The sequence below is a fragment of the Asterias amurensis genome, chromosome 9 (genome assembly GCF_032118995.1).
Source record: "Asterias amurensis chromosome 9, ASM3211899v1".
Lineage (NCBI taxonomy): Eukaryota > Metazoa > Echinodermata > Asteroidea > Forcipulatida > Asteriidae > Asterias > Asterias amurensis.
In genome coordinates, this window is record NC_092656.1 from 10,021,575 (window position 1) to 10,048,621 (window position 27,047).

The following is a 27,047-nucleotide window of genomic DNA, read 5'->3' on the forward strand; positions in this document are numbered from 1 at the left end:
GAAGAATTCCATTGCAATGTGGATTCCCTGTAGACAGTCAGCCCAAGGGTATCTCTCGGAAACTACTACGCCCGAAGAACCCCATTAAAGGCAGTGGACACATTTGGTAATTACTCAAAACAATTATGGGCATAAAACATCACTTGGTTACGAGTTATTGGGGGAGGTTGATTGTATAAGTAAAGATAAGTAAAGATTCTGAAGTAAAGTTGCTTTTGAGAAAGAGGTAATTTTCCGCGAATTTTGTTTCGAGACCTTAGACCTTGATGTTCAGGTCTCGGATTCAAGCATCTGAAAGCACACAAATTCGTGTGACAAGGGTATTTTTTCTTTCATATCTCGCAACTTCCATGACCATTTGAACTCAAATTTTCACAGGTTTGTTACTTTATGCATAATGTTGAGATACACCGAATGAGAACACTAGGTTTTGACAATTACTAATAGTGTTCCTGTGACAGTAAAGGAAGAAGAGGAAATAGGAGAAGAAAAAAAAAGGAAAAAAAATAAATAATAATAATACAGGCAGTGGACACTATAGGTAACTACTCAAAACAATTATAGGCATACAACTTTATTTGGTTACGAGTTATGGGGAGATGTTGAGAGCATAAAGCATTGTGAGAAACGGCTCCCTTTGAGGTGACGTATAGTTTTTGAGAAAAAAAGTAATTTTCCACGAATTTGATTTCGAGACGTTAGAATTAGATTTTGAGGTCTTGAAATCACGCATCTCAAAGCACTCAAGTTCGTATGTCATCGGTGTTTTTCTTTCAAAGTTATCTCGCAACATCGACGACCAATCGAGCCTAAAATGTTAACCGGTTTGTTTTTATATGCATATGTCGAGATACACCAAAATGAGAAGACTGGTCTTTAACAATTACGACTAGTGTCCAGTGTCTTAAAAGGAAGAAGAGGAAATATGGAAAAATTAAAGAAGAAAATAAAAAAGAAACACAATCGGAACAAACAAAATGCAGTAATAGCAGCAATACGTTTCTAATCATCTATACATACCGTCACTTTCTTGAGATGACACGGTTCGTTTGTGAAACACATTCGACTTACACATCAAGATTAGATAGGGAATCTCTCGGAAACTACTACGCCCGAAGAAAAACCCATTAAAGGCAGTATGGACACTATTGGTAATTACTCAAAATAATAATCAGCGTAAAACCTTACATGGCTACGAGTAATGGGGAGCGGTTGGTAGTGCAACACATTGTGAGAAGGGGTTCCCTCTGAAGTGACGTAGTTTTCGAGAAAGAAGTCGCTTTCAAGGAATTTTATTTCGAGACCTCATAATTAGATTATGATGTTTAAAATAACCTTACCATCGCTTTCGCTAGTGCCCTGGTCATAGAACCAATATATGTTATATTCTTAAATATTCTTCGCAAGTGTATACTAACTAATTTTTAAACAAATTTTTTTCCCCCGTTTGTGATAAAAACATCGACATACAGAAAGCGTGTGTGACGAATCATGCACTGATTCGAGAAAATCGACAAAAAGACCATGTCACTATCCAATCGTTAACAGATCTTAGAACAAACGTTTTAGCTGTCTCTTTAATCTCGTTATTGTAGGTTTACAATTTACAAAAATGTGTTTGTTCAAGTAAACAGTCATGTATGGTTGGGAGAGGTCGGGGTTGGGGGCTGGTACAAGTTGTTAATTCTCTCTTAAGCCGATCCATGCATGTCTGATTTCTAAAGATTAAAACAAGCGGTCGGTTTGAAGGTGTTTTTAAACTCATTATGAGATCTTCCCAACCTATTTTAAATGGAGACATCATTCGATGAGCATATCTACGAAGACATGAAATTGTCATGAAATGGTGGCACAAAAGTTTAATATAGAGGAACGCAATTGTTATTAAACTTAAGAAATGTGGATTAACAAGGAGACCTTGATCTTGCTTCAGACCTTGTGCTCGCAGCTTCAATTGTAATCTACTTGCAGGTAGTGGTCAATCTTCTATCTCCAGACACGTTCTTTCCCCAGTCACCTTGACATACCAAATTGACATAGTTTATGACCCTTTATAGGTATTATGACTCATTCACTCTGAATCTTCAGTAGGAAAACACTTGTCATGCAGGAGCAAGTTCAATGTTTCGAAGTGAACAAGATGTACCCCGGCCTAAAACGATTGCTTTTCTATTTTGCAAAGACTTCAACGACGCAAATAAAGGTGATAATCGTTAGTACTGTTTTAACGGAAAACTTGAAAATGCTAAATATGTAATCGTGTAGCATGTCATATTTTTAAATTAAAGAACAAATCACATGGTAGTATTTCTTAAAGACAGTGGACACTATTGGTAATTGTCAAAGACCAGTCTTCTCACTTATATTAGTGTATCTAAACATATGCATAAAATAGAAAACCTGTGAAAATTTGAGCTCAATTGGTCGTCGAAGTTGCGAGATATGAATGAGAAGAAAAAAAAACCTAGTCACACGAAGTTGTGCGGTTTTAGATGCTTGATTTCGAGACCTCAAATTCTAAACTTGAGGTCTCGAAATCAAATTCGTGGAAAATTACTTCTTTCTCGAAAACTACGTCACTTCAGAGGGAGCCGTTTCTCACAATGTTTTATACCATCAACCTCTCCCCATTACTCGTTACCAAGTGAGGTTGTATGCTAATAATTATTTTGAGTAATTACCAATAGTGTCCACTGCTAGGACTATCCACTGCCTTTAAGAAACATTACAGAATTGGTTTTGCTTACAAAACAAGTTGCTGACAGTGTAAGCACTTTATGTAATTCACCATTTACATAGACTGACTAAACCTGTATAGTAGTTCGAGATCGATCGGCCGTCTTGGTCACGAGAGAATAGTGACAAACCGATAACAAATTTTGCATTGCATCGATGCCAAAACAAAAATGAATAAAACGCTCACTATGGGCGATAAACTACAAACGCGAAATTATTATATTATTTATTACACATCAAATATGAAATTTCAGACAGAAATGGCATTGCATAATAATTATGTTTCCATGTGTCTCCCTTCAGCGCTAAAAATATGAAAGACCCGCACATTAAAAATTAATTGATTTTTTTTTTTTTTTTTTCCCAAAGTGGAAACTAAAGAAGAACTTTTGCATAATGGAAATAAGAAGTTTCTATTTAGCCTACACGAAATTTCTTAAGTGATCTGAATACCAAATAATACGTTCGTGCAATTCTTTGAAACATTATTGTGGGGAACTCTAGATGAATGAAAGGGACACTTCGCCCTCAAATTTCCAGTGACCTTATGTGCTACTTAAGAAACAATGTGATCATGAAGAACATTGTTGTTAAGAAACGTAACTTAAAGGAACACGTTGTCTTGGATCGGTCGAGTTGGTCTTTGAAAATCGTTCTGTAACCGTTTGTTGTAAAATGTATATGGTTAGAAAGATATTGTAAAAGTAGAATACAATGATCTACACAAATATGCCTCAAAATTGCGTGGTTTTCTTTTTACCCTGTCGACTAACACGGTCGGCCATTTATGGGAGTCAAAATTTTTTGACTCCCATAAATGGCCGACCGTGATGGTTCGCGACGTAACAGGAAAACCGTGCAGTTTCGAGTGATACTTGTGTGGATCATTATATTCTACTTTTAAAACATCTTTCTAACCATATGCATTTCATAACAAACGGTTTCAAACGCTTTTAATAGACCAACTCGTCCGATCCAAGGCAACGTGTTCCTTTAAGTGATGTATGATACGAGATCTTCGAGCAAAGGCCATACATTTTAATGGTGTTGTGTATCCAACCGTTGCAACCGCATTATAGTCATGACTTCAACATGCTTTCTTTTCATGTGGTCTGTTAAAATATGTGCAACTACAATAGGTCTCGGTAGTATAATTGGTAAGACACTGCTCGAATCCCGGCCGAGTAATATGCATGTGAATTTTTTGTTCACATGACTCGAGAAAGTACTGAGTATAAAATGCTAGACACACATCGCTGTATGGGTAAAAACCAAAACTAATACAAAAAGTCTGTCCAGAAAAATGAAGAAGATGAAGATGAAGTCAACTTATTTGAATTTTCAGATATGGTCTGTCGTGATTAATCCCTTTAATTAACATGTGAACATTAGACAGTGGACACTATTGGTAATTGTCAAAGACCAGTCTTTTCACTTGGTGTATCTCAACATATGCTTAAAATAACAAACCTGTAAACAACTTGAGCTCAATGGTCGTCCGAGTTGCGAGACAACTATGAAAGAATAAACCTCTTGTCAGACAGTGTTGTGTGCGTTCAGATGCTTGATTTCGAGACCTCAAATTCTAAACCTGAGGTCTCAAAATCAAATTCATGGAAAATTACTTCTTTCTCGAAAACTACGTTACTTCAGAGGGAGCCGTTTCTCACAATGTTTTATACTATCAACCTCTCCCCATTACTCGTTACCAAGTAATGTTTTTTGCTAATAATTATTTTTAGTAATTACCAATAGTGTCCACTGCCTTTAAGTTTGGAACTAGTTTTTTTCTGCCGTTGGTACTGTAACCTGGCTCATTTCGTTTATGTATTTACTTGTGTAACTTTGTATCATGCCGAACAAAGTGTCCTTTCGGTGGATTCCAGTAACATCGGAAACAGTTCCGAGGTTATTTTTTTCTAATAATGAATTTTCTGAGGAAGCCGGCATTATATCAAAGGATTTCAAGCTGTTAAAATGATCATTGAGTGGTTTACACGATGAAGGGAGTCATCGACACAGTTATTTTGCAAGTGCGGTTTATTGTTTAGTTGTTCATAGATCTAGGGTTGCTAGTTCGAAGCAATGAAAGTGGCAAAATAATTGGGAAAAATACTGAACACATCAATAACTAAATAAGATTATTAAAACTTGTGCTTTAGATAAATGAATAACTACACCAACTTAACAATCCTGTCTCTAATATTAATAGTCGTGGAAATCGTGGAAACTTAAACAAAATAAGACAATTTCTGCAATTTACGCCCGTTGTGGTACAGTTATATTAACACCGTGTTCATTTGACTCGTGCCTTCTTTTTGAGTCGACAATTCAAGGTCTTTAATTTGACTGGACATTGGGACAAGTGCCTGGCCCTGTGAAGTACCTGCGGCTGTTAGCGTAGTGGGTATCCCAAACCTGATTCCAGTGACGTTATCTACTGCATTCTTCCGATAGACTACGACCACCTGTGAAATAGAGCATTTGAAATGAACATTTCAAGTTATATTTAAAGATGTCAGATTTTTGGCCGATTTTACCCCAAAATATTTGATTTAAAATTCAATCGATTTTTTAATGTTTGGGACCAAAAATCTGACATAGCATCTTGAAGTTAACATGCTTTCAATAACGAATAAGGAAACCGATTAGAATTAATTATTATATTAAACACTCTATTACCTTCGGAAAGAACAACAAACAGAGCGAAGCCGTAATGCAGAGGAGCAGGAAACCGGAAACGAGGGCAAAGGTCACGCCGATGGAGGACACCGCAAGGAACGATAACGGCACAGCAACGACACAGCAGATGACGGTGTTGTAGATTGAAAGCCCTACGTAATAACTGTCATTCAGACCAGGAACGTTGATATTTCTGAAAACGGTGAATATAAATCAATTTTCGTTAAATTTGTGAAAGTAAGAGCGTGTCTCCCTTACACAAGTGTCCTTCGGGGTGGACGTAAAGCCGTTGGTCCCGTGTGTTTGATTAGCGCCATATTGCGCCACAGCATCTTGAAAACTATTACATGGGGTGGTATGTAAAAGAAGAATGTCCCATACTTCCAAACGTATTCCTACACATTTAATATTGAACTAGACAACACATACGAAGGGAAACTGTTCACGTCATAATATTTCCATTCATTACCTTGTAGACCAAGTTAGAAACACTCCGAAAACCACAACAAATGTCTTGTAGATGAGCAGTGCCGCCATCCAGATAGTGTTATTTGTTGACGTGCAGCTAACGTAGAGAAGCTGACGCTTTTCAAAGTTGGCCAAGTCCGTCTCAGTCTAAAAACAGAATGAAAAGTTTAATGAACAAAAACTAACAAGACACACATGGTTAATTATTAAATTGTTTAAACTAATGAAGAAAATATTATGAAATTACTTCGGTTACGGCCTTAAAAAAACAACCCCCCCCCAAAAAAAACAAAAAAACACGCATCTCTTTAGACATTCAGAGTTCATTTTTGAAAACCGAATGATAATGTTCGGGGAATGGGGGGGGGGGGGGCGGTTAACGACCTTTAGTCCGGTGTCAGATACAATTGCGTCCGCCATGCAATACTGTCCGCTCCGGACACGTTTGCATATGCAAACGTGTCCAGGGCTTTGCAAAAACCGTACGGTGGACATGTACATGACTGTATGTACATGACTGTACATGTATGGCACGCACTGAACCTACGCAAAGCAGCATAGACCTTTTCGCAAATACTGAGGCGCGCGCGTAAAGCTTGGAATTAGGTGCATTGTGGTCTAGCTGGTTACAAATTTGATTCATATATATCCAACAATGCACCTCATTTAACAGTCTGCGCTTGCGCATTGGTATTTGCGATAAGGTCTATGAATATTCACGTGTTTTATGATTGCAGCAAATACCCAACGGCCGAACATTTCCAATGTCATTCATGACATGTCATGTCATTCATGACTTAGCTTGTAAAGAAATTGCGAACGTGTTACGTCGGCCAAGGGCGTTTAACTTACTGCAAGGACGGTTTTGCACGGGGCGGACACAACTACATATGCCAATGTGTCCGGGCGGACACACTTGCATTATGCAGCAGCGTCCGGGCGGACACGATTGCTTGCCACACGGCAATACCGAAAACAAAAACGGCTTCCCAAGAGGGCAAAAGAACCTTTATACATTTCCCGCAAAAGTCACTCGATTTAAGTATTTCGTCTGATGTGTCTCTGCTTTTGTAATTGAGCAAGGTTGCCAGTTTTCAATGTTTCTAACCATTGTCTCTTTCCATCAGCGCTAACCAATTTATAATGTGACAAGACCGTCGCAATAAAACCTTGGAGTGCTTCAACCACTCATTTATGTGTATTTTTAGAGTAGAATGTGACACATAGTTGTATCAGATGAAGAAAAAAAACCCTCAGTACAGATGTTAAGTGTTAATGGGTACCTGTAAATTTGTAGCGTTGATGGGCATTACAAACGTATAACGTTATACAGCATTGGGGTAACATTGTAAACTGTATATCAATGACTTTTACAAATGTCTCATTCTTCTCTTGACAAAAGTGAACTACAATGTGTTAATCTTTTCCAATTTTAATAAAGCCTCGAAATAGTGGTTGATAGGTTCATAACATTGAGACTCAAAGGAAAGATACGTTTACTATTTGACTAAAGACTGGGCCCATGTCTTTATCCTCAAGGATAAAGACAGGTACCTGCTACTCAGATCCAGTGATTTCATTGGACAAAATTGGCAGTGACTGAGTAGCTGTGTTTGTTTTGATTGGTCTGAGGTCACCCAATCAAAACGCAGGTATGGCAAGCATGATGATGTCCACTTACGTGTGTAAGTAAGGTTATGTGCTAACAACTATTTTGAGTAATAACTATAGTGTCCATTGCCTTCTTCACATGTGTTCAAGTGATCTATAGTGGGTATAGAAAGTTAAATATACACAATAAAGACATAGGAAAACTAGTACCGATGGGACATAATCGGCTGTATTTTCGATAAATAACTGTGAATAGCCCACATTGTTGGGGCGATGGCTCTCCTGTATCATCGGTCTAAATGGCAACTATGATAAAATCGATGCGTAAAGAGAGCCATTTTCTAGCCCTACATGGTACTGGGCTATTGTGTCTGCGGTGTTCAGGGAATCCCCGGAATTTTTCAGAGGATACAGTTCTTTTTTACAAAATGATTACTGGTGTTTGATGCAAACATTTGGGGGACACCCTCTGCTACATATCGGCAGGTCTTGCTGTTGCCATAGGCAACTTGGAAGAAGTTAAATTCTTGGCATGTTAAAAAAGCCGGACATTTTTAGACTAAGCACATTACTGAGGTTTGGGAGGTTGTTGAAATCGTTTTTGAGCAACCCCGCTTGCCTGAGCTTTTTGCTATCAAGTAGTGTCCAAGTCGCCCTCAACCTTTACAAATTGGATGCAGGGACATGCCAGGATGACTAAGGTACAAACTGCATCTCTCTAGCATTTTTATTGGTCAAAATCATTCGATCATGCGCACTACGATCAAAGAGTTGCCCAACTTTTGGTGAAAAAACATAACGATAAAACATAACGATATTTTCCAACATGGCGAGTGGAGGAGTGGCTGTGACGAGCGGGGTTTCCCAGTAGATATAGATCAAATTTGAAGGTTAGTTTTTAACTAATATGAAGTTGTGTTTTCTATTAAGTCGTACATAGTCGTGACAGTTGCAGAGGGAGCAACAAAGTGACACTACTGTTGAATTAGTTTAAGTTTTTAGTTTCAGTTTTATCATGCCATTATGTGCAACGCCGGTTGTGGCATGTATGCGTGTGCTCGCGCTGCAACTGTCACGACTGTGTACAACAACTTAACAGGAAACAAACTGTATTTAGTTGAAAACTAACCTTCCAAAACATCTACAAACCATTGAGCACTCTTTCGATTTTGAGAGAGATGCCAAGGCCTTGGAAGGTCACAGCTCACCACCGTTTGCCATCGTGGAAAAGATATTTTCTACGCCTGGTTGTATGACGTATCACAGAAGAAACTGTAAATCAAAGAGTTAAATACATTCACCTTTTGTTGGGTTAAATCATTAATAAAATCATCGCCCAATAAGTGAGTTATTGATAATTTATTAAATACCCAGAAAATGGGTAAACAAAAAAATTACCCAACCGTTGGTTACCAAAATATACCCAACTATTGATGAGGAAATATTACCAAATTATTTGGCAATCAGAGTGCCCAACTTTGATGGGTAATATTTTGCCCAAAAGTTGGAGGAATTCACTGTTCGCCCTTAATTGGGTAAAAAGTTTGGCATTTGTTTACCCAATTTGTTTACAGTGTAATACATTGTATACACGCACAGGACTTAGTGTAAGTCAATTTATAATAGGTGCCTGCTCACTCCGTCGCATCTAGCCCCGCCTTAAAAATAGTCAGAGCGTTAAGTTTTGTACGAGAGGAAAGCCCTTGAACATGACAATCCGGTGGTGGTAAAATTTTGAAGATTGAGCATGATACTGGGATCGAAATTACCCGTTGTGAATTTGTTTTTATCTCCGACAGCTCTGTGCACAAAACTCCCATAGTGGAGGTTGTTGAAATCGTTTCTGAGCAACCCCACTTACTTGAGCTTTTTTGTATCAAGAAGTGTGCAAGTCGCCCTACACATTTAAACAAAAATGGGTGCAGGGACATGGCAGGATGACTAAGGTACAAACTGCATCTTTCTAGCATTTTTAGTTCCAGAGCAAAAAATAATTGTATACTTTCAGCCTCCCTCTTATCCCGACGCTGGGGAGCTCCAATGTACTGTTGGTGTAGAATTTGACTGCGTAGCTCTCCATGTGAAATGAATGTAAGTCAAAGTAAAAGGTGAATGTACAACGCGGCTGGAGGGCCGGTGTCAGATGCAATTGTGTCCACCATGCAATACTGTCCTCTCCGGACACTTTTGCATATGCAATCGTGTCCGGGGCAATGAAAAAAAACGTCCGGCGGACATGTACATGACTGTACATGTATGTGCACGCTTTAGCGAGTGTGCATGCGGTGAACCTACGTACTGCAGCATGAATATTCACGTATTCTATGATTGAAGCAAATACCTAAACGGCCGAACATTTCCCATGTCATTCATGACATGCACTCAGCATGTACAAAAAATGGCGAACGTGTTCCGAGGGCGTTTAATTTACTGCGAGGACGGTTTTTCATCGGGCGGACACAACTGAATATGCAAGTGCCCGGGCGGACACAATTGCATTATGCAGCAGCGTCCGGCGGACACGATTGCATATGCAAAACCGTCCGGCGGATAAAAATGCATATGCAATAATGACCTCCGGATAGTATACGACACCGGTCTGTAGCGTTAGTCACGAGCCTCGAAGTGTGACGTCAGATGTTCAGGCTACTACTTGACTTGCTAAGAACTAGAGGGCGGTATATAACACGAATGTTATACTCACAATTCTCCACATAATAACTTTCAAAAAACGGGGGCGCTGATCTGTCGATCGAATAGACTGTTGTTTAAAGGCATGTTTATGCTACACGTTCTTATTGAAATCGATGGGTTACAAAAATTGCCTCTCCCAAATAACTTTTTATCAATCATCTAGCATTTAGATGAATGGGTTCTCGTTAAACTAAAGGCCTAGTCACGAGCTTGAGTGGCCTATTTAAAACTACTTCTTGCAATATCAATATCAAACCTGAGGAACGTGGTGTGTTTCGTCTTCGATGTGAATAGGATCAATAATCTGCCAGGGAATGAGGATTAGGAAATCCAGCAACAACATCACACCGATGATACCGAAGAGAAAGCGGTCTCGTATCACCTTAAAAAGACAATAATATTATACAAAAGAAACATGAAAAGGAAAGACATAGGTCACCATTTTGAAGCCAAATATACTTAAAAACGTGCATGTTATTGTTGTCTAAAAACATCCTTCTTTTCAGTGCGAAGATAAAGAGTCTACATACACAATCCATGGTTCTCATTTTGTTCGAGTCCATCAAGAACGGCAGTTTGAAAAATATTTTAACTCGTTGGGGCAACCCAAACCATGGCACCCGTGCCCCCTTTCGATACTCATTGCGCGGTCAGCACTGCCTGCCATCAACGTGGAGCGGGGGGGGGGGGGGGAGGAGGAGGAGGGGAACAGTCAAATTGCGAATGGTTGGCCCAAGCATGAATAGGCGGCCCAAGCATTGTGGCCGAGATTTAAGACCTACCTTTCTCTTGGTCTTGTTTGCGATGACGATGCTATACACCCTCCACGTCTTGCTAAACATTCCACCGAAGGCCAAAGTAAATGCTATAGGAATTAACCATGAGCGAACCTACAAAACACAAAACACAAAACCAAAATACAAAACGGAGTTTTGTTAAATTTGAATAGAGAAGGCCAAAGTAAATGTTATAGGAATTAACCACGAGCGAACCTACAAAACACAAAACACAAAACTAAAATACAAAACGGAGTTTTTTTTAATTTGAATAGAGAAGGCCAAAGTAAATGCTATAGGAATTAACCACGAGCGAACCTACAAAACACAAACAAAAATACCGAACGGAGTTTTGTTAAATTTGAATAGAGAGCAAGCTCCTTCTTGTTCACATTTCCCCTTGAAATACCTGAATTAAGCGTTTTGTTGACAGCCATTAAAAAAGACCCGTTAAGGATGCAATCCCAACTCTGTTACCTTCACCCATACCCATAAGGAGAACTAACCACCTTATCAAAACTTTCCCCGGACAACTTGTGGAAGGGTTTTCCCGAAACCATTTGGGAACAACTGCTGGCTCCCAGTAGATGGTTGGCTCCCAGTTGATGGCAAATCTAAGTGTGTGCGGTTTTACCAATAATATAAACAAATGGCCCATAGAACTTTCCTGAAAACTGTTCATGCAGTTTATACAGAATGCACAATATTTTGTTGACAATCGATAGTGATCTGCTATTATAGTATAACCACTGCGAGAAACGGCTCCCTCTGAAGTAACTTAGTTTTCGAGAAAGAAGTAATTTTCCACTAAACTTGAATTTGTTTTCGAGACCTCAAAACTTGATTTTGAGGTATCGAAATCAAGCATCTGAAAACACACAACTTCGCGTGACAAGGGTTCACAGGTTTGTCGTTTTGTGCATAATGTTGAGATACACCAAGTGAGAAGACTGGTCTTTGACAATAAATAAACGTGTCCAGTGTCTTTAGTCAACTGTTTGGAAAATCAATTACATGGAGATAGCATTTTTAAGTTGCCAAACGCAAAGGATGTATAACTTTTCAGCCTCTTTCGTGGAGCATTCCCCTATTACTCAACCTTCATGAAAACCTTACCTTGCAGACTCGGAGTAATGCATCTCTACTGACCATCGATCTATCTATACCCAGTAGTATGACGCTCACGTACGCCACCATTATGCCGAATGCAATTATGTTGTTTAGTTTGGGGCTCGACATCTTCACGTGTCTGTAGATATCAATTAGACAAGAATCACAACTTGTGAAAGTTAACAGTTATACATTTTGAGGTATATTATTAACATAAAACGCCGGTGTCGCATGCAATTATGTCCTCTATGCAATAATATCCGGATGACATTATTGCATATGCATCAATGTCCGCCGGACGGTTTTGCTTATGCAATCGTGTCCGCCCGGACGCTGCTGCCTAATGCAATTGTGTCCGCCCGGATATATTTGCATATGCAGTTGTGTCCGCCCCGTGCAAAACCGTCCTTGCAGTAAATTAAACGCTCTTGGTCGACGGAACACGTTCGCATTTTTTTACAAGCTAAGTGCATGCAATGAATGACATGGAAAAGGGTATTCGCTGCAATCATAAAATACGTAAATTAATATTCATGCTGCATATACAGGTTTAGTGCATGCACGCTCGCTTACGCGTGCACATACATGTGCAGTCATGTACATGTCCGCCGGACGATTTTGGCATTGCCCCGGCCACGATTGCATATGCAAAAGTGTCCGGAGCGGGCACTATTGCATGGCGGACACACTTGCATCTGACACCGGACATACCGGGTTCCATGTTAACTTTTGGTGCCAATAAATGACTGAATCGTTGCACATATTTAATGTTATACTGTTTTTGTTTGTTCTGGATATATCTACAATAAAAACAAACCGCACTTATCCACCAATAGGGTGCTTAAGACTTGAACAAAGAGAGACACATTTATCCATGGATACTTACTTGTGTTTACGATGCCATACGTTAAACCCCAGGAATAGACTAGCCAGAATGATACCCAGTCCAGCCAGTGTAGATACAGTAGCCATGATAGAAATGGGCGTGGCTTGAAGGACGTCGATAGTCACTGTGATGTCAGAGTCATGGGGCGGTTTGCCTCCTATTTAAACCGAAGAATATAAAAAAGACAACACATATAGTTAAAGGCACTGGACACTATTGGTAATTACTCAAAACAATTGTTAGCAGAACAATTTTTTTGCAACGAGCAATGGAGTGCTATGGCAGTATCAAACATTGCCAGAAACGGCTCCCTCTGAAGTAACGTTACATTTGCGAAGCGAAAGAGTAATTAATTTTTCACTTGATTAATCAGCTGAAGTATTTTAATATGCATGTGAAATCACACAATTATAAGCAACAAGGGTGTTTTTTCTTTAAAGCCAGTGGACACTATTGGTAATTGTCATAGGCCAGTCTTCTCACTTGGTGTGTCTCAACAAATGCATAAAATTAAAAACCTGTGAAAATTTGAGCTTGATTGGTCGTCAGAGTTGCGAGATAACTATGAAAGAAAAAACACCCTTGTCATACGAAGTTGTGTGCTTTCAGCCGCTTGACTTCAGGACCTCAAATTCTAAACTTGAGGTCTCGAAATCAAATTCGTGGAAAGTTACTTCTTTCTCGTAAACTACTCCACTTCAGAGGGAGCCGTTTATCACAATGTTGTATACTACCAACCTCTCCCCATTACACGTTACCAAGTAAGGTTTTATGCTAATAGTTATTTTGAGTAATTACCAACAGTGTCCACAAAAATTCTGACAATTCTGTTATTATGTGTGTGCTATGTTGGGACACACCGAGTGCAACTACTGGGGCCAATTTCATAGAGCTGCTTAAGCAAAAATTCGCTTTAACACGAAAATAGCTCGCTTATTTTACACATGTTACTGGCAAAAATTTCATGCCATACACATTGCTTGCGACTGGTATTTAGCTATTGTTTACTTAGCATAACAATTGAGTGGAGTTTTGGCCGGTAAATTAATTTTACTAGGCAAGGATTTTTTTGCTTAAGCAAAATTTTGTGCTTAAGCAGCTCTATGAAATTGGGCCCTGGTCTTTGACAACTAACAAACGTGTCTGTGCCTTTCAGTATGAAAAAAATTTTTATACAAAAAAAAAAAAAAAAACGTGCGAATCATGACCGTTTATTCGAACTTATGAGAATGTTAAAAGAAGACACTGCATTCGGGTTTGGCGCTTTGGGTTTTAAAAAGCGTACATTATGAATATTTATGGTTGGAAAGTGGTAGCACTCACCACTGTAGTACCACATGTTAGCAGTCGGAACATTCCATTCGATGTACTTGGAATGGGTGCCCATGGTACCCAAGATAATAGTTTGACCACCTAAATATAATTAGATATAACGTGGAATCAAATGTGTTAATTTTTTGTTAAACTGATTATGAACAAGTACATGTTTCTTTAGAAGAAACCACAATGGATCAGAGTGACATCTGTCTCTTTGTCTGCATTATTTGATTTGCTCTATTCAGCCTAGAACGAGACATCTTGGGGACTAAAGAAGTGACTGTTTTAATAACAATAATATTTGAATTTATACAGTGCTTTTTCACTCCCGAGGGTGTCTCAAAGCGATTCAAATTATTACCCCTGGTCACTGGGCCTTAATTCACTCCTTAAACCATCTCAGCTCCCTGGGGAGTATACAGCCTCGTGCAACAAATGCGCTTCTCGGCTAAATCAATCACAAGCACCATCTCTGCCCTCACATGTCCCCATTTACCCATGGGTGGAGAGAAGCAATAATAATTAAGTGTCTTGCTCAGGGACACACGAGAACTTACACCAACCCAACATGATAAAAATGATCTTTGTTAAAAATAAAACTTAGATAGGTTCACTACCAAAATAATGGGAGCCTTTTGTACTGTTATGTTACTAACTAAATGCCATGCACTTCAAACTACTGCTTTTGCCATTTGCCATTTTCCTTTACATTGTTCTAATTAAAAGTAGTTAGTTTTACATATAGCTTGTGTAGTTTTGTATATTAAAGAAGTTTGAACAAAATTGTTCAAACAATAAAATAACAAAAACTTATACCATTCCCATAGAAAAGTAATAATACTTCTAATAATATTACTATAGCAATTATAAAGCGCACTAGCAGTATTGGCAATTGTAACTATGGAGCTCATCTCTTTGGCTCTTTATTGAGATAAAATTTAAAGGTGTGTGCTCTTTTTATGTTTAAAGGCCTTCCTAATAATTCGTTACGCATTCGGGGAAGAACGTGGATGGTTCGTTCGAATTGTAAGGCCGATCAAGAGGTCTGTCTACAGATTAACGTAATGTGTAGCAGCTACGTATTATTTTTGTTAAATAAAAACTAAAAAACCCGATGTTTGATAACAAAAAAGGCAAACAAATGACCCTAAGGATGTCAGGTGCAAAACCACACCAGCCCATAACTCTATGTAGAGTGTCGTTTTAAGTACATAGAAAAAAAGGCCCAAGGTAACGAATCATATTTATCTGACAACCGAAATAACCTCAGGAATACAACTCACCGACATTTTGTTTGATCAGCACATTGTCAAACACATGTCCAGTATCAGAAAACTTTATTGGCCCCTAAAGGAAAGGAGGGAAATAGAAAAGAAAAAAACCAAAACATTGAAAATCGTACTATTAAATGACATTGTCTTTTAATAAGCGAAACTCTGTATTTTTCTCTCAGCTAGGTGACGTCTCGAGGACAATGGTGTTTTTTCTTCCATTATTATTTCGCACCTTCGACGACCAATTGAGTTCAAATTGTCACAGGTTTATTTTTGTGTTGGGATACAACAATTGAAAGGACTGGTATTTGACAATTACCTAAGGTGTCCTGCCGTCGATTTCACCAAACTCTTCCTAACTTAGGATTAATCTTAGTTAGGACTTAGGACGGGTTCAGTTCCGGATCCAATTACGTAGGACGCATTGAACTCATCCTAAGTTAGGACGGGTTACTCGTCCTAACTCGAGATAGGATTGATCCTAGCGTTTCGTGAAATCGGCTGCTGTGCCTATAGTTATACCAAGATTTGACCTCTTCGGAAGACAACATCTGTAAAAGATCCTTTAACGCATTCACTCTGCTGGCAAGGTGCATTGCTTCAACGAAAGTATGCCATCGAGAAAATCTCTGCATCCACGAAATTTTATTTGAAACCTTATAGCCTTGAGATCGCATCTTCACTGATTTACAACTTGTCAAAATTTAGTTGGAAGACTCTAACCTTCATTCCAGCAAATTCCTGCTTGAGAATCATCTCTCCGACAACCTTGGCGAACTCTTCGTCGCCATAACGGAAGGAAACAAGACTACGATTCAGAGCACGTTCTGCATCCTGCAATGCCAGTGCCAGGGCCCACACGCCGTCGTATGCAGAGGCAGTCACGTCCAGGTCTATGTTGTTACCAAAGACTTCAGACATTTCCCGGCGGAACTCTTCTGGCGTCTAAAATAAACAAATAAATAACAAAATAAATACAAAATGTTCAGTAATTAATTATAAACAAACAACTAAATAGAAAAAGTAAATTGTAAATGAATAAATATAGGCCTAAAAAAAAATACCATACTTTGTATGAGTTTGTTTGATGAATGATTATTTCAAAATTATACATCGGAAATACCTTGAAAGTCTAGACATTGTGATTTTGCAGTGAATAGAACGACTATCGGGGAAGAAAGTGACTTCGAAAGAGTGGATGGACTCGCTTACAGGCCATTCTAAGGGTTTTCTCGTGATGAAAGTAAAAATATATTTTGTTTTAATTAGTCGTTTCCCTACTAAGAGCAAAATTCTTTTAATTGCTAAACACTAACCAACATGACTACACCAACACCAACACCAACACCAACACCAACACCAACAACAACACCAACACCAACCCCAACAACAACACCAACAACAACACCAACACCACCACCAGCACCAGCACCAACACCAACACCAACACCAGCACCAGCACCAGCACCAGCACCAACACCAAACCAACACCAACACCAACACCAACACCAACACCAACACCAACACCAACAACAACACCAACACCAACACCAACACCAACACCAACACCACCATCAACACCAGCACCAAACCAACACCAATACCAACACCAACACCAACACCAACACCAACACCACCATCAACACCAGCACCAAACCAACACCAATACCAGCAACAACACCATTACCAACGCCAATCAATACCAACACCAAAACCAACACCAATACCAACACCAACACCAACACCAACACCAATACCAATACCAACACCAACACCAACACCAACACCAATACCAACACCAATACCAACACCAACACCAACACAAACACAAACACCAACACCAACACCACCACCAACACATTCATCAACGCCAAGACCAAGACCAACATCAACAATAAACAATCAAAACATCATAAAACCTTTCCACACCGCCCAACTTCATTACTGATAGGTTGTGAGGATGCAGTGAAGCCTAAGTACCCCTCTGAAGCCATCTTAAGATCTTCCGCTGAGCAACTGACGCCATCTTGTTTTACTGACTGCCAGTCGTCTGCAAAGTAGCCCGGTATCATCCAAACGTAATTTGCTCCATATATCCCCAGTTCAAAAGCCTAACATGTGAGTTGGGTAGTTGTGGTAGTGTTGAGGGGTGGGACAGGGGAGGGGATTGGGGAAATAGTTATACTAATAGATCAATAATATACATCAATCATATAGTTCGCATAAAATGTCATTTGTTAGGTTATTATGGATAGCATGTTAACCTTCTCTGCAAGTTTTAATCTGCGTTCGTTTCCCCCCTTTGCTTTCAGTCGAAGTGATTTAATGACAGTGTATCTTGATTATTGTGTGTCAAACATACCATTTTATTAATTTTGTTTTGTGACTACTTCATTTCAGAGGAACTATAGTAAGGAGAAGAACAGGGCCAAATTCCATTTGCTTACCGTAAGCACAGAATCGGCGCTTACGGAAGCAGGGAATTCTGTGCTTACGGCAAGCGTATTTCACGGGTTACCGGCGAATTTGGGCTTCTGCGCGTGCGTACTCCACGTTACTAGGCATTATACGCTTACAGGGCTAGCGCAGAAATTCGGCGCTTGCACGTAAGCGGGGAATCGCGATCGTAAGCGCAGAATTCGACGGTAAGCCCTGTTTCTTCGATTACCAATAACCAGTAAATATAACAAGACTAGCGTAATAATGCTAGACATTTCAATGTTTAAAGGATTTGGGTACTTTTTTTAAATGTCCATAGATTTACATTAAACTTACAGGGTATGAAGATAATGATAGTGGAAAGCTTCCCTTCAAATATTACTTACTGAGGTGCTGTAGTTTTTGAGAAATTAGTAAAAACAATGTAATAAAAATAAAGTTTGTAAATGACTAAAACAATTTTCGTCTCATGAGACGAAAATTATTTTTATGACATATATTACTCATTTCACAAAAACTACAGCACCTCAGCACGTAATATTTTCAGTGAAGCTTTCTACTATCATTATCTTTAAACTGTGTAAGTTTAGTGTAAATATGTGGACATTGTGTTGTTTTGTCTTACAAAAGTTACATAGACCCTTTAAGAGGGTGAAAAGAACAAAGTTATTAAGAATCAAATCATGACAAAAAATGATGCAGAAGTGATGAAGATCGATCTTGGAAAACAATAAAGGTTGGAGTCATTGTAAAGAGTGTTACAAAAAATAATCAAAAAAAGAAAAATGTGTATAGTTTCCATGAGGATTTGCAAACTTAAAGGCACCTGGAAATAGGATTTTTTTTCTTTTAAACATAAGAATATATGTTTATTAACAATAAAACAATTTTTTGAGTAATTGTTTTTCACGATTTATATGTAAAAAAATTAATTAAGTGCTTGGGGGGGGGGTTGACTCCGCCTACCCCTTTTGTGACGTAGGAAAAGGAAGACTTTGCCTCGATCACACATAGACCCCCCTCGATGCGTAGATAAACACATGTGCTAAAGTACGTGTAATTCTAGACGTGAGTTTGTATGCTGCGAAAAAGGTTTTTTTTCTGGCATTTTTCCGGCAATGCAATGATGGATGCAGCAAAACAACTGAAGATGGGGTCAGTCTTCATCTGTTTCCTGCAGATCCCAAGTATAGGCGGTTGTAATTGTGGGCTGCGAAAGTCAGATTAACTAGAGCAAAGTGGTCCGGTCCGACGTCTTTTTCAGCGCTGCAGCGAACACTTAGAGCCGTCGTGCTTCGAATCCGGGATACACAACTCATTTGACATGACGAGAAGAGCCATTCTTAAACACGACGCCGTCCCAACAATTTTTCTAGCTAGTGGGAAGTCGAAGAAGGTATCTGAAAGACGTGACGAACTCAGAGGAGCATTTGCTAAACGTGAAAAAATTCGGATAAGTTTGAACTTTGAGGGTATATTTTTAGCTTTTGCCAAGTGACACGATTTTGTGTTGGTACCGCATGCGATTCACCGTGCGTGCAGGTCCTATGTGACCGTCCGCCCATTATACAGCAGCCATAGTGCGTGCGTGCAGTCTGCTCCGAGGCCGTATGAAACTATAATAATACGTAGGCAGACCCACATCTTACAACCCGCATTTGGTCACTAAAAAGTCGCATAGTTAAATAAAAATAGCAGCAATAGCTTTTGTAAAAACCACTAGGCGTTCAACATATTCAAGTTTCAATGTACGTATGTGTGTAAAATCGTGTCTAAATTTATTTTGATGTGCCATGTTCCCAGACGTAATGTACGGGGGCCCGACTACAAATTTTCTCTCCAAATATCGCGCCTTGAAATACGTCACGAACAGCGCCCTCTCGGGTCGGGGCCTACTCGTAAATTTGTAAATACAATCAAAACTAAGATTTTTAAACCTTAGTTAACTTTTTATTCACATTCCTCTCATAAAAACACACATTTTAGTGACACAAGCTTTATTTTAAAAAAATACCACTTCCAGGTGACTTTAACACTTACCCTGCAAAAAACTTTGCGAACTTCGCCTTCTAAGAAGGTACCGACTACAATTCGAGCATCTTTGTCCTGAAATGGAAACATAACACAAATACAACTATTGGAGGACTGGACAGGACATCATTCATGCGTATTTCTAACCAAACTTATAAAAAACAATTATGAAGTAATAGAAAACACCCTCAACGAGAAGTCTATGCTTCAGCTGGTTCTGGGAAAAAATGGTTATATTAGAACTTTATCAAGAACTGGACCATTAATTAAGTCTGATATTGAACATGACATTCACATGGTGGTACAGTGAATGTCTTCTTTCCATATGGATATTGGACAATAATGTCAGAAAATGTGATTGTCCAATATGCAATATCGAAATCGCTGTTCACAACTAACTTGAATGTCTATGTCCAGCGAGCTTTACTGACAACATTAGATCAGCAGCTATAATTGCATTTGGGCCGATGAAAATTTAGAAACCCTGTGTAGAAAACGCAGTTTCATGTGTGCTGTTATTGACAGAAACATGGCAAAATCGAACTGTCCAGACCTTTATACGTTGTAAGGCCTCCAGCGGATCATCATGAAAAGTTTCTGAGATGACGAGAGAGAAGTTGCTTGTTGACGCTTCCGTTTGAAGCATTCGGATGAGCTGAAAGAAAGAAGGAGGAGGAGGAGAAGAAGAAGCAAAATAAACATACACAAATTCAGGTCATGGCTGAGAGCGGAGATCCGGATTCAAGCTTTAGCCCTAGTGTTTCTGATCAGCTGAGTGTTAGTTTGAGTCACGGTCGTGGCACCCGTGTCCTTGAACCAGATCTAGCCATTCAGTTGATGGGGCATTACAAAGTCGTAGGTCTTAGCAGTGTGCACGTATTAGAATTGGTAGCGCACGCAAATAATACCTATCGATGGAAGAGTAAAGGTTAACCACTGTGTTTCTGGTTCACATAGCAAACCCTTGTTTACATGTTTCCTCGGGCTAGCAAGTTACAAAGCATTTTTGGTTTCAAGATCATGTAAATAGGCATACTACATACCAAATAAATTACACTCAACATATAAAAAAAAAAGCTTTGACAGAACGCACCAATTTTAAGGTTAAAGACTTATTTCCTATTAAATAAGTTTCTGTTGCATATAATATAGGGTTTGTAAATAATGTGAATTCATTCCTTTACTTTATTCTTCATTCTTAATGTTGCTATTGTTGCGTTTGTGGATGTTGTAGATGTTGTCACTTTTGTTATTGTCGTCGCCGTCATCGTTGTTGTGGTTTATACTTGATGTTGCCAGAAATGTTTTTTTGCTGTAGTTTCGCTATAATGTTTTTATATGCCATTTTCGGAACAACGGCATCGGCTTTGGATTCGGCTCAGGCTAGCTTGGCCCCGCCGGTTGTTTTGACAAGTTTGTGTGTGCTTGGCGTATACGCGCTCGGGGCTTCAGACAAGAGAACGGAGCCTCAAGTCGAATCCAAAGCAGAAGCCGTGGTTTCGAAAAGGGGCATAGCTTCTGTTATTTTTTGTCATCATTCATTTACCGCTCCATGTGGTTCATTAACTTTCTGTAGAGTAGCAATCTTCCTCCATCCAAACGTACGGATGATCTCAGCTTCTGCTATGCTAGACTCACTCCATAAGGAACTGGTACGGTACACGTAGGGATACTTTATTCGATCTTCGAAGATGGTGCTGGTTGCGCCAGGACTCATCTCAAAGGGGGAAAACAAACCACGAGTTAATTTTGAACGATCAAGTTTGATCTAGTCAGATTTGCTTTTATTACCTTCCGAGCAGCTGCGGGAAAGTTGTTACATGCTTGACCCAGAGGGCGCGATTGGAAAGAAGATTGTATTACGAGTATTTACTAAATAGCTGTGTTTGGTGGGGCACAATTCTTGTTTTAATGGTCTGAAACATGAATGTTCCTAAGACCCACTCACTAAAAATTCAAGCATTCTTAAATGTTAACATTGTTTCACTTTTTAAAAATATGCAAATTCAAAGGAGTACGTGTTGTGCACACATTGGAACTGTATTGTTCATTTTAAAATGGGTCTAGATAAACTAAGCTACCATGATTTCAAACTATTTCACGCAACCTCCGAGTTTACACCCGACAAACATTACAGTTTATGAAGAGTCGTGTGCAAGGGAAATTAAAACAAAATCAGCAGAATAGATCCACAAATTTTGTATTTTTATAAACAAAAATGTAGGCTGGTCCAAAAGACTTCCCTGGATGGTACGTCTATGCATTTGTGCTGTAACGACTGCGCCTGGAGACTGCCAACCCCGCCCCCCCCCCCCCCGCCTAAGAAAAAGAAAAGATTGTCACGCCTTAATGCTTACCTGAATAACATTTCTACGTTTCAAAACCTGTGCTACTACGTCCGCAACTGGAGACTGTATTGGTCCAAAAAACGCCACTAACATCTCTGGCTCTTGAAACATGTCGTACAGTCTATCCATTGACACCCCGATCTCAGCCTTTAGTTCGTCATGTGTAAAACAAAAATATAATTATATCATCGTGTTTGTTACGGTGTTGAAAACACGCACTTCTATATGAGTGTCGTGGCCGATCGATAGGAGCCACGAACTCAAGCTCTGTGTCCAATTTCATAGAGCTGCTAAGCACACAGATTTGCTTAGCATGACATTTCTTCCTTGATAAAAACAGAATTACCAAACAAATTTCCTCATGATTTTCAGGATAAGCCAACAACAGCTGAATACCATCAACAAGCAATATGCAACAAATGGAAATTTAATGGTTGGTAATCCTGTTGTTTTGATCAAGGAAGACATTTCATGCTAAGCAAATGTTTGTGCTTAGCAGCTCTATGAAATTGGGCTCTATGTTTCATGTTCAGCTGAGCCTGACAAGCAAGACACTTATTACTAATTGCTTCTCTCCGCCCAGGTGTAAAAGTGTATATGTGAGGGCTTTCGTGATTAATTTAGCCTAGTGGCGCATTTTTATTGCACAGACTGTATACTCCCCAGGGTGCTGAAATGGTTTGAGAAATGATTTAAGGCCCAACGTCCAGGTGTGAAATATTGGAAGCGCTTTGAGACGACATTCGGGTGTGTAAAGCACAATACAACGATTGTTATTGCAATTATGATTTTTTTTTTTTAATAATTGATTTTATTCAAAGTATTATGTAAATATATTTGTTTGTTATTTATTCCGCATTCAGTTATACAAAACAATCAACAATACAGAGCAATAACATATTGAAAATGACACGGGAACATACAATTGAGCCAGCAACACATACCAGAAAAGAAAAGAAAGTGACCTAGTAACTGTGGCTTCGGGACCTTCGTTTCCATGCTACTGGCGTATCTTAACACAGAGAGAGGTTAAACATAATAATTTTTCACAAACAACAGAAAAGGGGGATAAGTATTTCTTTAAAAATTGCGCAACGTAACATTGCACAAGGGAAAACGGCATAGTGGTGTAGTCGAGTTCACGACAATGGGAGACTTTCGGGACGCTTGATGGCAGCAGACTTACCAGGTAAAATCCATTGTTATCGGTAATGTGCGCATGGTCAGAACTACGTAAACAATGGAAATTTACCTGGTAAGTCTGCTGCCATCTAGCGCCTCAAAGTCTCCCATTGAGGCCACGAGGCAAGGGCGAGTCCAAGTCCGAGGTCTCTGTGGCCATAAGGGGAGACCGTATCGCATCGTTAGAAGGGAAACCAAGGCCAATGCCAAAGTGTCCGATGGGGGAGACGGAGGTCAAGTAAACATTATGTACACCATACTATAAACGGAACAAAAGGAAGTTTCACGAAGGTGATAGTTTTTTAACGTTCTTTCATGACACAGCAAAGGTGTCCTAGACTGCTCAGCGGCAAACCATGTCGAAAATTTTGATTATGACTTTGCCTTTTCTGCACTAATCAGATGCAATGATTTCAAAAACAAAGGCTTAATTAATGTGCATTTTATAGCGCTTTAACACTGTTTACAAGTTTGTAAAGATAAAGCCCATGTAATATGGCTTAAGGTGAACCGTATTGCTTTGAAAGTCAGCATCTTGTATTTGGTAGGAGTTTATTCAAACTTAATTCTCTCGAAATTCCCCCAACAAGACTGTTTAGAACTCATAGTAATTTTAATTTTAATAGAAAAAGGAGAAGGACACACGAAGGAAACATTGAATGATGAAAAACAAAGAAAGATTGCGCTAGAACTGAAATATATAATGAGAACACACACATAAGGCGGAGTAAAAGCAAGAAAAAAACCCTATAATGATGACAAATAATGGAAGACGAATTCTTACACCCTACCAAAAATAGACGTTACCAATATCATTATAAAGGAAAATCATCGATAACATCTTTGCAATTTTAGAACGAAGAACACAAATTCATGGCCATGAAGATAAAAATGAATTCACACTAAGAAATAATAAAACATCATTTATATAGCGCAATGTAATTTAAACATAACGCAATGTCCTTCACTACTTTAATCTAAATTCTTGACATTTCATTTGGAACTACAATTTTTATAAAGTTTATAATAACAAACATCGCTTTTTAATTTTCTCTTTTTATTTCTTATAAAATGACGTTAGTCTTTAATTTCGTCGATGTAGTTTTGCGGGATCCTGTTGTTAAAGTCCTCGTATAGTGGGATACTCTTGTGGGTTTGTCAAGGCACTGACCACCAAAGACCAGTATTTCCACTTGGCGTATCACAACATAATTATGAAAAATAAAAAATAAAAATAAATACAAAATGCGCAGTTTGAATTTGTCGTCGAACTTGCGAGAGAATACTGGAAGAAAAATACACCCTTGTCGCACAAGTTGTGTGCTTTCGGGTGCTTCAATTTCAGACCTCAGCTGAGGTCTGGAATTCAAATAAAATATTATACTACTGAGAAATAAAAAAAAACCAAAAAAAAAAACGGTTATTTCATAGACATCCGTTTCTCTCAATGTGTTAAAATATAAACAGCCATCCATTGCTCGTTACCGAGAAAGTTTTTATGCTAACTATTAATGAGTAATTTCAAATAGTGTCCACTGCCTTTAACGATGAAGAGTCCAGTTTGTACACAATCCAGGAACTTCCAAAGTTGCTCACTCATGAATAGCATAACAAGGCAATCTTTTCATTAAATAGAGTTATGCTGTGTGGCAAAAAGTATACTTCTATACATTTTGGGTTGAAACAAAGAACATGGACCAGAGCGGGGGTTGAATCAAAGACATCCGGCTTAACGTCAAAATCCCGGGTATATCATAACAAGGCAGTATTTTCATTAAATAGACTTATGCTGTGTGGTAAAAAAGTATACTTCTATACATTTTGGGTTGAAACAAAGAACATGGATCAGAGCGGGGGTTGAATCGTCAAAATCCAGGGTCGTTGGTTCAAATCCCTTTTTATATAATTTGTTTTGTTCGATCCGAAGTGATTGTTTTAACCAAGTCAGGTTCCCTTATGGTTCATAACAATTGGTATTGAAAATATTGTCAGAAATATCAGGAAAAACTCATCATTGCCTACAAGTTATGATTTTATCATTTGTGCTTGACACCAAGGGGATGAGTTTAGACAAGCCTAAGTAAAAAAAAAATCACTACGAGTGTAGTGGCCTTTTTTCAATGTTATACTGAAACAAAAAACTACCAGCAACTCGTAAGGCCCCCACTTCAAAATTGATTATTCGGCGTTGTTATTTGCTGTAATAACAATAGTTCAGAAACATTCAGACTTACCCGAGTGTCATTATATTTGAACTTCAGCTCATAGTCCGGCAGCACATCCCTGTTCTCATTGATATCTCCAACCGCACGTTGGGCACCAGCAAGGGCAGACTTTCCATAGAATGCGCTCGGTGCACTTCCAGACAAGTAAAGTAACCCACCTATCTGAAGGGATTGTTTCAAAGAAGCGACTCTGCCGATAAAACACACCAAGACGGTAAGAGGTACAAGCTCAACCACCAGCATTTTCGCATCCCATCTAACAAGCGACCCCACTTCAAGATCGCTTTAGAGACACGGATGCTTCGCTTTATGTAATTTCTTTTCTTATATAGCGTTTGTTGCCGACGGCCTTTGTGAACCCAGAATAAGCATGGCAATAAGTCAACAATATTTAAACGGGTTAGAGATATAAAACAAAAAAGGGAACCAGTGATTTCACTTGAAGGAGATAAGGACTGAAGATAACCACTGAAGACAGCTTCAGACACACGGATTCTTCGTTTGTTACATTTTTTATATGATTTCCCAAGGTCTGTTTTGTAGCTTTAGTGGAAGACAAACCCAGAATAAGTAAGGACACAACCATAATATAAAAGGGGACGAAATAAATATGGAGCTCAGACGAAAGCTCCTTAGAGATTTTGCAATTGGCAAAGTTACCGAAACATGAAGATCTGGGCCATGTTGTGAGGGTTGACCTACCAACCCAAATTTCATTTGAGTGGTTTCATTTAATGAAATGGGTTATTTGGCAGTAAGTGACTAGGATGCCTGTCTCTTTCACATTATACTTTGTTACAAGGTAGCGACGAGTTTTTAAACTGCCGTTTAAAACCGCAGGGTCGGGCGGTGTGATAAAGGCCCGAGCCGAAGGTGAGGGCTTTTATCGCATGCCACGACCTTGCAAGGTTTTAAACGGCAGTTTACGAACGACTCACTACTCTTAAAGACAATGGACACTATTGGTAATTGTCAAAGACCAGTCTTTCCACTTGCTGTATTTCAACATATGCATAAAATAGCAAACCTGTGAAAATTTGAGCTCAATTGGTCGTCGAAGTTGCGAGATAATTATAAAATAAAAACACCATTGTCACACGAAGTTGTGTGGTTCAAATGCTTGATTTCGAGACCTTAAAATTATAAATCAGAGGTCTCGAAATCATTGGAAATTTACTTCTTTCTTGAAAACTACTCCACTTCAGAGGGAGCCGCTTCTCACAATGTTTTATACTACCAACCTCTCCCCATTACTCGTTACCAAGTAA

At 39.0% G+C, this 27,047-nt stretch overlaps 1 protein-coding gene across 1 annotated transcript; it reads right to left on the bottom strand.

Annotated features, from left to right (window-relative positions):
• Positions 1 to 5,015: 5,015 nt before the first annotated feature.
• LOC139941816 (gamma-aminobutyric acid type B receptor subunit 2-like) lies at positions 5,016 to 26,022 on the bottom strand. Its single transcript, XM_071938437.1, has 16 exons — positions 25,789 to 26,022; positions 22,382 to 22,519; positions 21,571 to 21,741; positions 20,578 to 20,679; positions 20,034 to 20,099; positions 17,474 to 17,665; positions 16,278 to 16,499; positions 15,564 to 15,627; positions 14,287 to 14,376; positions 12,964 to 13,120; positions 12,084 to 12,216; positions 10,974 to 11,081; positions 10,448 to 10,573; positions 5,888 to 6,033; positions 5,419 to 5,611; positions 5,016 to 5,204 (listed from the first exon to the last, which is right to left on the bottom strand). Exons 1-16 carry the CDS (start codon positions 26,020 to 26,022, stop codon positions 5,016 to 5,018), a joined length of 2,331 nt encoding a protein of 776 aa, XP_071794538.1.
• Between the last annotated feature and the right edge of the window lie 1,025 nt (positions 26,023 to 27,047).